Source organism: Alexandromys fortis, unplaced genomic scaffold, assembly GCF_014885135.2.
Source record: "Alexandromys fortis isolate MF-2015 unplaced genomic scaffold, M_Fortis_MF-2015_v1.1 scaffold_34, whole genome shotgun sequence".
NCBI lineage: Eukaryota > Metazoa > Chordata > Mammalia > Rodentia > Cricetidae > Alexandromys > Alexandromys fortis.
In genome coordinates, this window is record NW_026067933.1 from 9,142,805 (window position 1) to 9,156,363 (window position 13,559).

The window sequence follows — 13,559 nt, forward strand, 5'->3', positions numbered from 1 at the left end:
AACACACTGAACCTGATAGAAGAGAAAGTGGGAAGTACCCTACAACAGATGGGCACAGGCGATCGCTTCCTATGTATAACCCCAGCAGCACAGACATTAAGGGCAACATTGAATAAATGGGACCTACTAAAACTAGGATGCTTCTGTAAAGTAAAGAACACTGTCACTAAGACAAAAAGGAAACCTACTGACTGGGAGAAGATCTTCACCAACCCCGCAACAGACAAAGGTCTGATCTCCAAAATATATAGCGAACTCAAGAAACTAGACTTTAAAATGCTAATTAACCCAATTAAAAAATGGGGCACTGAACTGAACAGAGGTATACTTTTTTATGGAGAAAGAAGACTGGGAACTACTTAGGCAGGAAGAAAGGAGAGGATTTGGGAGATGCAGTACCAGTAGAGCTGGGCTTCCCTGGTCTGTGTAAAGGGAAGGAAGCAGCTGTGAATTGAAGTTTGCAAGCTTATTTAAAAAACAACACGACATCATGGTGAAAGCGATTCAAGTTTTAAAGGTGGCAATGTGCAAGAGAGCAGTCAAGTCCGATGTTATATGCTTTCGTATAGTGAGGATATCTCTTCAGCCAGCCTATTGATTTTAGACAGATAAAAACAAATAAACTCATTCATATCTTTAAAATTTTAATTTAAACACTTGTTGTTTTTTAAATCTTTCTTTATCAGAAAAATCTCCATTCAAAACTAGGACCAAATTTGGAAAAATAAAATATGTGCCTCTCATTAATTCCCGTCTTTCTTCTTTCCTCTTGCTTAAGTGGCTCCCAGTCACCAGCTCAAATCTGAAGGTTCATGAACTATACTTCCTCTGAATAATGATGTCCTGTTTCAAGATAGTCTTCAACTTCGGTAAGAGTGGAAAGGTAGACCTCCCCAGAGCTTGTGGCAATGCATTAGCCTTGAAATGAGCTATCTGACAAATAACCACTAAAATTTCATCATTCTGAAATTTAATTTCAGATAGAGTTCATTATTTAAAACAAAAGGCGGATTTTTAAAAAAATAGGTAAGAAATCAGGTAGTGACAGAGGAACTAATTTTGCTCTAAATGTGTACAACATAGCAGAAAAGCTGTAGTTTCATTGGTGGGATCTGCTGAAGGTGCTGGTTACATCTGCCATCATCGTAGAGTCTGCGGACTTGTTTTGGTGAGCAACTAGTTCTTGCAGCTAGGAGAGAGAGAGAGAGAGAGAGAGAGAGAGAGAGAGAGAGAGAGAGAGAGAGAGAGAGACCAAGTCCATTGCTGTGTTAACCTAGAAATGGTGCATCCCTAAGCTCTTTCACCTCTCCCGTAAGCCTGGAATACTTTTGTAACCCACATGTTTCTGGATCACATTGTGCCCCTAAACTAATGCTTGTGTAAGTTAGGAGCTTTAGGACTGGCCAGCTAGTAAATACTATGGTGCAGGTTTCCTCTACAGTTTAGTGCTGTATCCAGGCAGACAGCATATCGTAATTGTCACATTTATCAGTACTGTTGCTTCAAAGAGTTTAAAAAGCAGCTAAAATTAAACTATATGTATCAGAGGATGATGCAAAAGAAGCCACATGGAAAACAAAAGAATAATAACCTTTCCTGGGTAATGTGTTAGTCAAATGAATTACTCTAATCCAGAGGCAAGGATTTTCATTAACTAACCTGTACTTGGTACCTCTTTAGTGACTTCATGAGGTTTTCTTCTTAAAAGTAACTTTGGCTGCATGGCTAACGTATTGAATTTACTATTTTGAAAAGCTGGAAGACTCCAGATCCCTGCCTCACCATCAGCAAAGTACTTTGATGTTATTATAATTAAAATGAATTATCTACACCCAAACCTAACTTCTACAAAATAAAAAAAAAATAGACATTCTGGTTTCTAAACAATTTAGTTCCTCCAGCATTGGGGTACCCCCTCTTCAAACATCTTAGACACCCAGAATTTAGTTTTCAAAGTCTGATGTCTGAGAAGTTCTTTCTCTCTGATGTACTTCCACAGCTTCACACAGCAAAGGATCGTTGGCTTGAACAAATCGCCCGTGCTAAGCATGAAAGGGGCATCTGGCTGGCTGCCTTATGGCCACTACCTTAAATAACGTGAGCACGTTCTATTTCTCAGACGAAGCAGAAACAATAAAACGGGTTTCCGAGACACTTGCATGTTTTCCCACTAGAGGTCTCTCTCGTAACGGCTTTCCTTTTGTTGAGCTCATTAATTATTTTACTCAAAGGAACAATTCCACCTTTTAGACTAGAATGCCGCACTTAGCATGTTATACTAGAGAAAGCTAGAATGCCGCCTTCGCTTCTCCTCCTCCTTGATGAGTAGATATTAAGGTGACTGAATGAATCACCTCGGGTATTTTATTACACAATGGCTACACTGTAGGAATGAAGTTTGAACTTTCACCTATGTTTCCAAAAGTTTCACAATTTGACTGGTTAAAACAGTTTGCCAAAATAAAGGTTCCTTATCAGCGAGTACTAAATGCTAGGGCTTTGCATTCTCCTAGTAACACCCAAGATATGGTGTCAGCTTAGATCTTGTAATTGCAAGGCTGAACTATTTAATGTTCATTTCTTTCACTTTTAGAGGTGAAAAAGAGAACGTTCTTCCATTTATATAGGAATATTCAGGTTTTTTTTTCTGTTCTGATTTATTCCTTGCACAGACAATAAACTATTAATTCCAAGACACTCGATATATTATTATGGAACTCTTGGTTTTTTATAAATGCCGTTTGAAGGAAGTACTAATTAGAAACTTTGTTTTTAATCAGGAAAAAAAAAATCCCATAACATTAATCACAGAGACCAGTGTGTTTCCATCAGTTTAAAAAAAAAAAAAGAAGGAATTGGAAATGAAAATAAGCACAGGAAATTGCACAAAGCACGTTAGGACAGAATGAAGCACATTGACATCTGTCACAAAGCTATTGAAATATTCAGGAAACCCAAAGAATCTTCAGATTGCTGAGGACGGAGGTAGAAAGGAGAAATTCAATGGGAAGATGTGAAGTGTGAGGAGGCAGAGGAATGCCTAGCAAATCAACTGTAGTGTTAGACCGGAGGTAGGGTATGTCTGCAGGAACCGACACAGTGGCTAAGCACAGAGCAGGGCTGTATAATGAAAGAGGGTGCAAGGCAGCGAGGAAATTTGACAAGCTGCAAAACGTACCACAACCTGGTCAGGAGAGCACAGAGCTGTCAGACAACCAGTCTGAGCATCTGAAAGGGTTTTAGTTGGAGCAGAAAATAAACAATGCATTGTTTACATTGCTAAGGTTTTATTTGGCTTCCCACTGAGTTCACCCAATATCTCTTCTAAGAACTGTAAATGATGAAGCAATTAAACACATGTTTCTATCAATGCCAATTTAGTGTCCCCACCTAGTCATCAAAGCTGAACATGAAAAAAACAACCTTTTCAACTGGCTGAAGCCTGCTGGTGAGTAGAAATCATTAGTGCTATCAAGTGTGTGGCTGGTTGATTTTTTAGAATTTTATGAGATTAAAAGGCACACATATTCTGCTTTCCAAAGTTTTGCTTTCTCCTGTGTTCTCGAGAGGCACCCGGTGGTAGCCCAGGCAGAGCACGTGATCTTTCTCAGCGATTTGGTGGATAGGAGAATCCTGAGGTAGCGCAGACTCATGAAAGTTTCGTTCAGGAAAATGCAGCTTTGTTCATCTTAGTTTTAAAGTCAGGAGTCAATACAAAGTGACCATTGTAGGAGCCCTCAATAAATGGATTATCCTGCTTATTGGGAGAAAAGATGTAACAGCTTATATATGAACCAAACAAGCATACAAAAGGCATCAGCATAGCAGAATCATAGCAAAAATACACCACAGAAATACGCAGTACCTAAGGTTGAGGCTTAAGGACATGCCAGTGGCATTTTAAGATAGAACACTTTTTTTAAAAAATGGCAGGCACATTTTAGTGAAATGTAAAATAAATGTGACCTTTAGGAAAGATAGCTCTTAGAATAAGTATTACGTGTGTGTGTGTGGGGGGGTGTTAATGTATCAATATACATATTGCCTTTATAGATAGGTCTTATATGCTGGGGGGGTGTTCTATCCATAGACATATTGCTCTTAAATGCACATTTCATGCATGTTTCCTTGAACAACTTCTGAGATGGTATGCGCACCTTCAAGCAGGTATTATTATTTTTGTTTAGTTAAGAATATTCCCATTGAGAGCAGAAGAGGTTAGCTGACAAAATCCATCCCATTTTAGCAGAAAAGCTATGCTGTAGTGTAGAGGGGCCCTGTTTTGCTTCCTTGCCTAGGCAGCTTGTTCCTGAGGTCAGTCCACAGCCAAAACTGTGCATTTCAATGTTACATTTGGAAAGAAGAAATGCAAAATACACTGTATTGAAACAAGCAAGCTGAAAGCTTCCATAAGAAAGAGCAAAGCTTTTATATTTGTTTTTTCTCTGAAAGAATCCAGGGCAGTGGCTCCCTGGGGTCTGTCTCTGCTTATATCTATAGTGATAGTATCATCCCTATGTGTCTATGCAGTCACTTCCATTAGACAACATTGGACGTTCTTATGTTGGCCATAGCTTTTGGGGCGGGGTGGTGAGTATCAGCACCATTTAAGCCTTTAAAATGATGCATTGATTTTTTTTTTGTCTCAGTAATCGTTTAGATAAAATTTGTATTAATTTCTGACCAGGGAATTATAAAGGAATGCAGTTGTTTTGAGGGAGAAGTATTCAGCCTTGTCTGTAGCCTTAATCATCAGTGTTTTTCTTTTTAATGTGTTTCAGAGTAAGGTAAGACAAGTTGGAATGTAAATAAGGTTTTTCTCATTTTCTCATCCCTGATTATTTCCCCCTCTATCATTTAATCCTTCTTTTAATTCTCATTTCCTTCATTATCCCGTGACATTTTAGAAAGTTATTTGCTTAACTTTTGTTCACATCGTCCATTTTAAATACTGGGCGAGTTTCCCGAGGTCAGTGAAACCTCTTGCAAGACAATGTAAATACGTTTTAGTGAGTTTTAAAGTATGTGTTTTTTAATACATATCTTTAACTTTTTTAGTCCATGGTAGAAATAGAACTGCTCAGATATTCCTTCTCTGCAGGTATTAAATTATAGATTATAGAAATAGCTGGTCAGAGATGTCAAGACAATATGGCTCAGCAATGTGTTTCCCTCCAATAAAAAGTTGGAATTGATTGCCCAGGTGCTAAGATGTGTCTCATCTTGTGTGGCCATGCAGGGGCCTGCAGTTTGAAAGATAGGCTGAAAAGTTGCTTCTTGTTTTCCTTTTGGAAAATGTCAGTGTTTTTCTCTGAACATCAAGCATCTAACAAGTGTTTCTCTTGACGGAGTAATTTACAGCGGTCGTGAGAGGGAAGTGGGGCTCGTTATCCCGCGTGGGCTGTGAATGCCCGTTGCTTAGATCACAGTGAAGTTGCTGAAGGAAGAGCAACAGGCGCTCGGGTACCGACTCTGACTTGAGTGAACTTAAAAGGAAAATGTGGCTCTTTGTTCTTTAAAGGCATTTTTTTCTTAATGGACAAAGATTGCTTTTCTCAAGCAAATCTTTGAACCATCTTGTTGACAGTTCGGAGGAAACTGAAATGGCACAGAAAACATATAGAAGGGGTCACTTCTTGATTCTGCTTTTAAAAAGATCTAATTCATTTTCTTAGGGTTTTGATATATTTATGCATTTTTTCTTTTAAAGTATATATGAACGGCCTTAAAAACTCTGTCAATAGTCACCTGATATATCATCTATATGACTAAATTCTGGTAAAAGATAAATATGAATATTAAGTCAGCACAAATGCCTCGATCATTCGGTGCTATAAGTCATGCATCAGTTGTCATCATGAGCTGAACAATGTCTACATTTTGAGGAGCAGCATGTTTGGTGTAGCTAGTCAGAACAATGTGTAATCTGTTAATGAGCATGTGATCCTGCCCAACCCAAATTATTTACAAGCCAAATTTATGAAAAGTTTCATAAAGGAAGAGTATTTAATCTACCAAAAAAAATACATCAGTTTTACATACCAGTGAAAACTTGGAGCACAAGAAAAAAAATACAGATTCTGATACTATCAAACATCTAGAAACTGGTAGTTCAATTTTTATTATAATATTTTTCATTAAAATTGTTTGTATCATTGTTTCTTAATGAGCTTATTCTGTTAGGTCCTTGGAGATCTCGAGTCAGCAAGGCCCTTTGGTTTCATCTTCTGTTTTTTAAAGCTCAGCTCAGCTCAACTATGCACAGAATGACCCAGAAGGACAACTTACCCAAAGAACTGCACTGGGGAAAATGCCTATAATGATGTCTGTTACATGCATGCGTGCAAAACCAAGTGGGCCAAAGTCAACCAGCATGTGTAAAACACCACTGTCCTTTCAACAGCACATAGATGTCTTCTTTTCTTTGTTTTTTTTTTTTTTCTTATTCTTTTTGGTTGTTTTGGTTTTTGGAGATGGGGTTTCTCTCTGTGACTTTGAAACCTGTCCTGGAACTCATTCTGTAGACCAGGCTGGTCTCGAACTCACGGAAATCCACCTGTCTCTGACTTCTGAGCCTGGAAAATGCACAGTTCCTTTGCAATGACTTGGAGTTCTCATGGAAATTATTTATATTTCAGATCTTCACCACTGCACTCAACTTTTCTGCCTTGTGTTTCAGTGTCATTAAAATCTTAAGTAAAATAGGGCAAAGATGCATCATTGACATTTTAGAAAAATTTTCTTGTCCTGTGTCCCAGAATGACTCTAGGAATTTCCCATCCCTGGGTTATTTTGGTTGTTCTTAATCTGCATTTGCATAAAGAATCATTCGATAAAGGCAAAATAAAAACCTAGGTCTCTATTTGATGAACTTAATCCTATGTTTTAAAAATAAATGATAATTATTATGCATATGGTGTAAGTATGACATTTTAAATGTAACTTTGAAAGAAATCATAACAGCTGATTAATAGGTAGTGATTTTTACTAGGAATTGAGTCGTCACTATTTTCTACAAATGCCTAAAGGTAGCTGATATACTTTGATACAAAAGCATTGTAGCAAACTTTTAGATTCATTTCTCCTTGGTTACACTAGATCTTCCCTGATTCACCATCAAGTTTTTCCTTTCGCCACTTTTTATAGACAGTGCATGTGTAGGACAGAATCCCAATACAAGGGATGGAGGTGAGGTCACATTCTGCTAAGAGAGCATGTTGGTTATTTATCCCCTGCAAAAGCTGCATACTGGGAATAACGTGTCTTAAAGTGTCCTCTTTCATAAACTCTTACCTTAATCATCATCTTTCAAAACAGTTATTAAGTAGAAAATTATGAAATTTAAACTTACCTCTACTTTAAGCCCTTTCGAATTACTGATGTTAAACTATACTATGTCTTTGTAAATAAATCAGTTCTATAAAATCTACTATAAGAAAGCATCAGAAATTAATATGAAAATATGATCAAATGTGATATATAAAACTTTATGTTTCCATATGATTCTAATGATTTGTGTTTGTTTTCAAAAAAGAGACAGAGACCACACTGGAGCATCGGACTGAGCTCCTAAGGTCTCAATGAGGAGCAGAAGGAGGGAGAACATGAACAAAGAAGTCAGGACCACGAGGGGTGCACCCACCCACTGAGACAGTGGGGCTGATCTATTGGGAGCTCACCAAGGCCAGCTGGACTGTGAATGAAAAAGCATGGGATAAAACCGGACTCTTTGATCATGGCGGACAATGAGGACTGATGAGAAGCCAAGGACAATGGCATGGGGTTTTGATCCTACTTCATGTTCTGGCTTTGTGGGAACCTAGCCAGTTTGGATGTTCACCTTCCTAGACCTGGGTGGAGGGGGGAGGACCTTGAACTTTCTACAGGGCAGGGAATCCTGACTGCTCTTTGGACTGGAGAGGGAGGGGGAGAGGAGTGGGGGGAGGGGGGGCGGGAGGAGGGGGAGGGAAATGGGAGGCTGGGAGGAGGCGGAATTTTTTTTCAATAAAAAATAAAATTAAATTTAAAAAAATTAAAATTTATTTGTAGGATTGGTGCAGGAGAATTGTCTGTATTCTACCAATCATGTATTTTAATAAAACGCTGATTGGCCAGGCAGAAAGTATAGGCAGGTCAACCAGACAGGAAGTAGAGGCGGGGCGATGAGAATAGGAGAGTGTTAGAAAGGAGGAAGCCCATTCCTTCCAGTCCAGCCCAGACCACTGAAGAGGCAAAACATGCGATCATGCGATCTGCCCGGCTGAAAAAAGTATCGAGCCATGTGGTTAACATAGACGAGAATAATGGGTTAATATAAGCTACAAGAGCTAATAAGAAAACTGAGCTAATGGGCCAATCAGTTTTATCACTCATGGAGATCTCTGTGTGATTTTCTTGGGGGCTTTCCAGCTGTGGGAACCAGGCAGGAAAGAAATCCTCACAAGCAGGCCTTCTTTGCTACATCGGATGAAAAAAGCAGGCACAAATTCTGAAGGCTGAGGAGCAGTGGACGTTTTGAGGGCCGTCGACCCTGCAGTCTCCAAGCCCCGCACCGCCTTTCGTGGATGCCTGAGCCTGCTGTGCAGCCTTCCCTTGTCTACTAGCTTACTCCCTTATTCCTGCAACCATGTTGTCGAATGAGAATGCTAATTCATCAGCTGCCCAGCTAAACAGATTCAAGAACAAGGGAAAAGACAGTACAGAAATGTGGCACCGCCGAATAGAAGTTAATGTGGAACTGAGGAAAGCGAAGAAAAATGACCAGATGCTGAAAAGGAGGAACGTCAGCTCATTCCCTGATGATGCTACTTCTCTCTTGCAGGAAAACCTCAACAATCAGGGTACTGTAAATTGGTCTGCTGAGGACATTGTTAAAGGCATAAACAGCACCAATTTGGAAAGCCAGCTCCAAGCAACTCAGCTGCTTGGAAACTGCTTTCTAGGGAGAAACAGCCTCCCATAGACAACATTATCCAGGCTAGTTTGATCCCCAAATTTGTGTCCTTCTTGGGCAAAACTGATTGTAGTCCCATTCAGTTTGAATCTGCTTGGGCGCTTACTAACATTGCGTCTGGAACATCTGAACAGACCAAGGCCATGGTGGATGGAGGTGCTATCCCAGCATTCATCTCTCTCTTGGCATCCCCCCATGCTCAAATCAGCGAGCAAGCTGTGTGGGCTCTTGGAAACATTGCAGGTGATGGTTCAGTTTTCCGAGACCTAGTTATCAAATATGGTGCAGTTGACCCACTGTTGGAACTTCTTGCAATTCCTGACCTGTCTTCCTTGGCATGCGGTTACCTGCGTAATCTTACCTGGACACTCTCAAACCTTTGTCGAAACAAGAATCCTGCACCCCCATTAGATGCAGTTGAGCAGATTCTTCCTACTTTAGTTCGTCTGCTACATCACAATGATCCAGAAGTGTTAGCAGATTCCTGATGGGCTATCTCCTATTTGACTGATGGCCCAAACGAGCACATTGAAATGGTTGCGAAGACAAGAGTTGCGCCCCAACTTGTGAAGCTTCTGGGAGCTACTGAATTGCCAATTGTGACAGATGAACAGACTCAAATTGTGATAGATGCAGGAGCACTTGCAGTCTTTCCCAGCCTGCTGACAAACCCCAAAACTAACATTCAAAAGGAAGCCACGTGGACAATGTCAAACATCACAGCTGGATGCCAGGACCAGATACAGCAAGTTGTGAATCATGGCTTAGTCCCATTTCTTGTTGGTGTCCTCTCTAAGGCCGACTTTAAGACACAGAAGGAAGCTGTGTGGGCTGTAACCAACTACATCAGTGGTGGGACAGTTGAACCGATTGCGTATTTTGTGCATTGTGGCATAATAGAACCTTTGACGGACCACTTAAGTGCAAAATATACCAAAAGTATTTTGGCTATTCTTGATGCCATTTCAAATATCTTTCAGGCTGCTGAGAAACTAGGTGAGACAGAGAAAGTCAGTATGATGATTGAAGAGTGTGGAGGCTTGGACAAAACCGAAGCACTACAGAGCCATGAAAATGAGTCTGTATACAAAACCTCATTGAGCTTGATTGAGAAGTATTTCTCAGTGGAGGAAAAGGAAGATCAAAATGTGGTGCCAGAAGCTACCTCCGAAGGCTTTGCCTTCCACGTTCAGGATGGGGCCCCCGAGACCTTTAACTTCTAATGTCAAGCTGAGGCACAAAGTTGTTAGCTAGGTGCTGCGTTTCTCATAAATTTGTCTTACTGTTTCCTCTCAGAACTCTTTTTAAATTTGGTTTGTTATTGTAGTACTTTTTACAAAGAAACTATTCTTGAACAGTTATAAACTGTACATATTATATGAAGCTGTCCTCTGAGTTTCTTATTTCTATGTGGAATTTTGTATCTTGCAGTGTCCTGTAAATAAAGATTATGTTCCACTCCTAAAGAAAAAAAAGCAAAAATAAATTTTTCCTTCCCTATATAATATTAATTCATTGAGGTAGATATGTCAATATGAGGTGGCGTTGCTCTTTCCAGGAAATTATTATGTAAGAGACTGCTGTATCTGAATTGTGTTCATGGCATTCATAAAACTGAATAATTATGAAGTTATGTAAATTTAAAGTTTGGGATGATTTTATTTATTTATATTTTATTTTTGTTTTTGGAGACAGGATTTCTCTGTGCACCTCTGACTGTCCTTGAAATTGTTCCATAGACCATGCTAACCTTGAACTAAGAAATGTCCCTGCCTCTGCCTCCTGAATGCTACAATTAAAGGTGTCCAGTTTGGGATGATGTTAAGTTTGATCTACATATTTACTTTTTTTTGTATATTAATTATAATATTCAAATCAATTTCAATAAAAATGATTCTAATGTGCAAACGGTTCCTCAGATTTCTTTCCATTGAAAGCAACAAGGATAACTTTTTTTTATAATTGATAGTGACAATTCTTAATGGTACAATTATGGTGACATATTTAATGTTTTATGATTGAACATTTTCACACATATAGGAAAGTCAATTTCTTGATTTCTTGTTCTCAAGTATTATCAAAAACTCACAACTTTGCTTACAATAAAAGGTAATGCTTGATAAAATAAAGGAAATTAATTTTTAAAATAAATATGTCCATTTTGTAGATACAAAATATCACTAAAGCTAGTAATGCTGCAACATCTATCTATCTATCTATCTATCTATCTATCTATCTATCTATCTATCTATCTATCCATCTATTCATCCATCTATTCATCCATCCATCCATTTATCTATCTAAATCTGTCATCTCTCTGTCTTTCTATAGCACAAAAGAAAACCACTAATTGTATTCACCCAATTGAAATTGATGCAAGAAAATGAAAAAAAAAGTAGCTCAAAATTAGCACTGTAAGATTCTTTAGATAAGCGTGCTCTTGTGAGTGTTTACTCCATAGGTCTTTTTAAGGGTCTCTCTGGCAGTGAATTAATTAATCTGACTAGCCCTTTCTTCCAAATGCAAACTCTAGGATATCCCAAGTACTCATTCAAATTTGGACAATAAAAGTAAAGATCATTTTACATGCCATTCAAGGAAAATAAAATTTCACAATAGTTGTGTTTGTGAATACTTTTTACCGCTTCAGGAAATACATTGAACCTGTTCTTTATTTTATTGTATTTTTGGTGTGCATATATGTATGTGTTTGTGCACTTGTATGTAGGGATCACAGGTGGGTAGGCCACTCATCTGTGTGTATGCAGAAGCTAGAGGTGGGTGTTCGGTCCTACTCTACTGCTCTTCACTGTATGCTTTGAGAGAGAGTTCTCCCTGAACCTGGAGCTCAACATTCCTTCCAGAGTGCTGGTCTGGAAGCCTATGGGAGATCTGCTCATTTTGCCTCACCCAGAACTGTGATTACAACTCTTAACTGACATTTACAGGAGGCTGGGATCTGAACTCAGATCTTTATGCCATGTAGAAGGCATTTACCCACTAAGCAATCTTCTTAGTCATCAACTATGATAATTATACTTTTATTTATATGCAAAATATACATATTCAAACAAATTTGAAGAAAAGTGTTCATGCATATGAAGTCAGTTACACTCCAAATAGTATATACACAATGAAAGGCATAGTTAATACATTCTGTGCTATTTTTATGGGCCTTTCCATGTGGAATTATAAGTTCATGGTGGTACACACTGTGGACAGCGCTTCTTAATTGAAAGGACTCATGTATGAGAGAAGAAGGTCTACACTCTCATGAAAAGTTAGGAATTTTACAAAGAATCATTGACCTTGGCACAGAAATGTGGCCTCATTCCAGGGACTTTGACATATAAGACTCATTTCATGAATGAGAAAATTGGCTCTCAGAAAGATGAATGGCTTTTTCCAAAGGCAAATACCAATTTAATGAGAACAGAACTAGAACTGGAGATTTGGATAATTTGGGCTGGAGCTCTGTTCCCTTACTACCATGCTCTCATGAGGGAGGATGTGTATTTGAATGGCCCAGTGGTCCCTTTATTTAAATATGCACTATTTAAAACCATTAAACTGCACTTTAACATGGAGTTATTTTATTTTGATTTGTGCATGTTTCTGTGTGATTGTATGTAAATGTGTATCTGTAAGCCAGCAAAGGCCAGAAAAGAGCATTGGATTCCCTGGGAGGGAATTACAGGTGGTTGTGAATTGCCCAATGTGACTACTGAGAACTGAATTTAGGTCTTTTGAAAGAGTGAATTATCTGAGCAGCCTATAACAAAACAAAAACAAGAAATAGCTGACTCCTTGCACAAGGGGGTCCCAGCTACAGGATGCAGGAGACATGGCTCTAATAGGAAACTACAAAAAGGGGTGGTGAATCTCTCGCAGGAAGAACAACAAGGCTTTCAGATACAGCGACACAACCCCAGAATTCAATCATGGGAGAAAAACAAAATCAAAACCAGAACAAAATAATAGGGGCTGGACAGATGCCTCAGCAAATAAGACAACTGGCTGTTCTTTACCCAGAGGACTGCCTGTTTTATACCATCATCCACAGGTCAGCCAACAACCAACTGTAACTACAGTTCCAGGGCAGATAAAGCCCTCTTCTGGTCACTACAAGTACTACATACATGTAGTGCATAAATACACATGTAGGTAAAACACTCAAACACATTAAAAAAACAAAAACTTAAAGCAATTTTTTAAAACAACAAAAGTCATATCTGCCAAAATTTCTATATTAGATGCTGTGTTGTTCTGAAATGAGATAGTCTTGATTTCTTTAGAGTTGTGCTGGTCAAAGTTTTGAACTCTGAGTTAACAGGGCAGCACTGTGGATAGTTGCATCAGTGTGTACTCAAATGTCATTAAAACCTTTGAGGGCCAAATACATGACCGAGTTGGTAAAGGTCTTTGCTAAGGAACCTGCTGACATTTGTTCCTTGAGCCCTCCATTGATCACCCCACCAATGATTCTCTGAATATGTATACATATACATACATGCACACATATACACATATGCACGTAAGCTGAACTTTTAAATTCAACTGCTTAAAATCACTCAAAATTTCATAAACGACTTGAAAATATCAAAAT

General features: G+C 38.7%; 1 protein-coding gene and 1 long non-coding RNA gene across 2 annotated transcripts; both read left to right on the forward strand.

Moving 5' to 3' along the window:
- Positions 1 to 654: 654 nt before the first annotated feature.
- LOC126503966 (uncharacterized) lies at positions 655 to 7,844 on the forward strand. Its single transcript, XR_007592457.1, has 4 exons — positions 655 to 869; positions 2,000 to 2,097; positions 3,382 to 3,448; positions 7,535 to 7,844. It is a non-coding gene; the product is annotated as an uncharacterized lncRNA (long non-coding RNA).
- Positions 7,845 to 8,327: 483 nt separating this feature from the next.
- LOC126503964 (importin subunit alpha-1-like) lies at positions 8,328 to 10,176 on the forward strand. The gene is given in 2 exon segments (XM_050145929.1): positions 8,328 to 8,918; positions 8,921 to 10,176. Coding segments are annotated over 2 exon segments (1,548 nt in total). The 5' UTR covers positions 8,328 to 8,626.
- Positions 10,177 to 13,559: the final 3,383 nt, after the last annotated feature.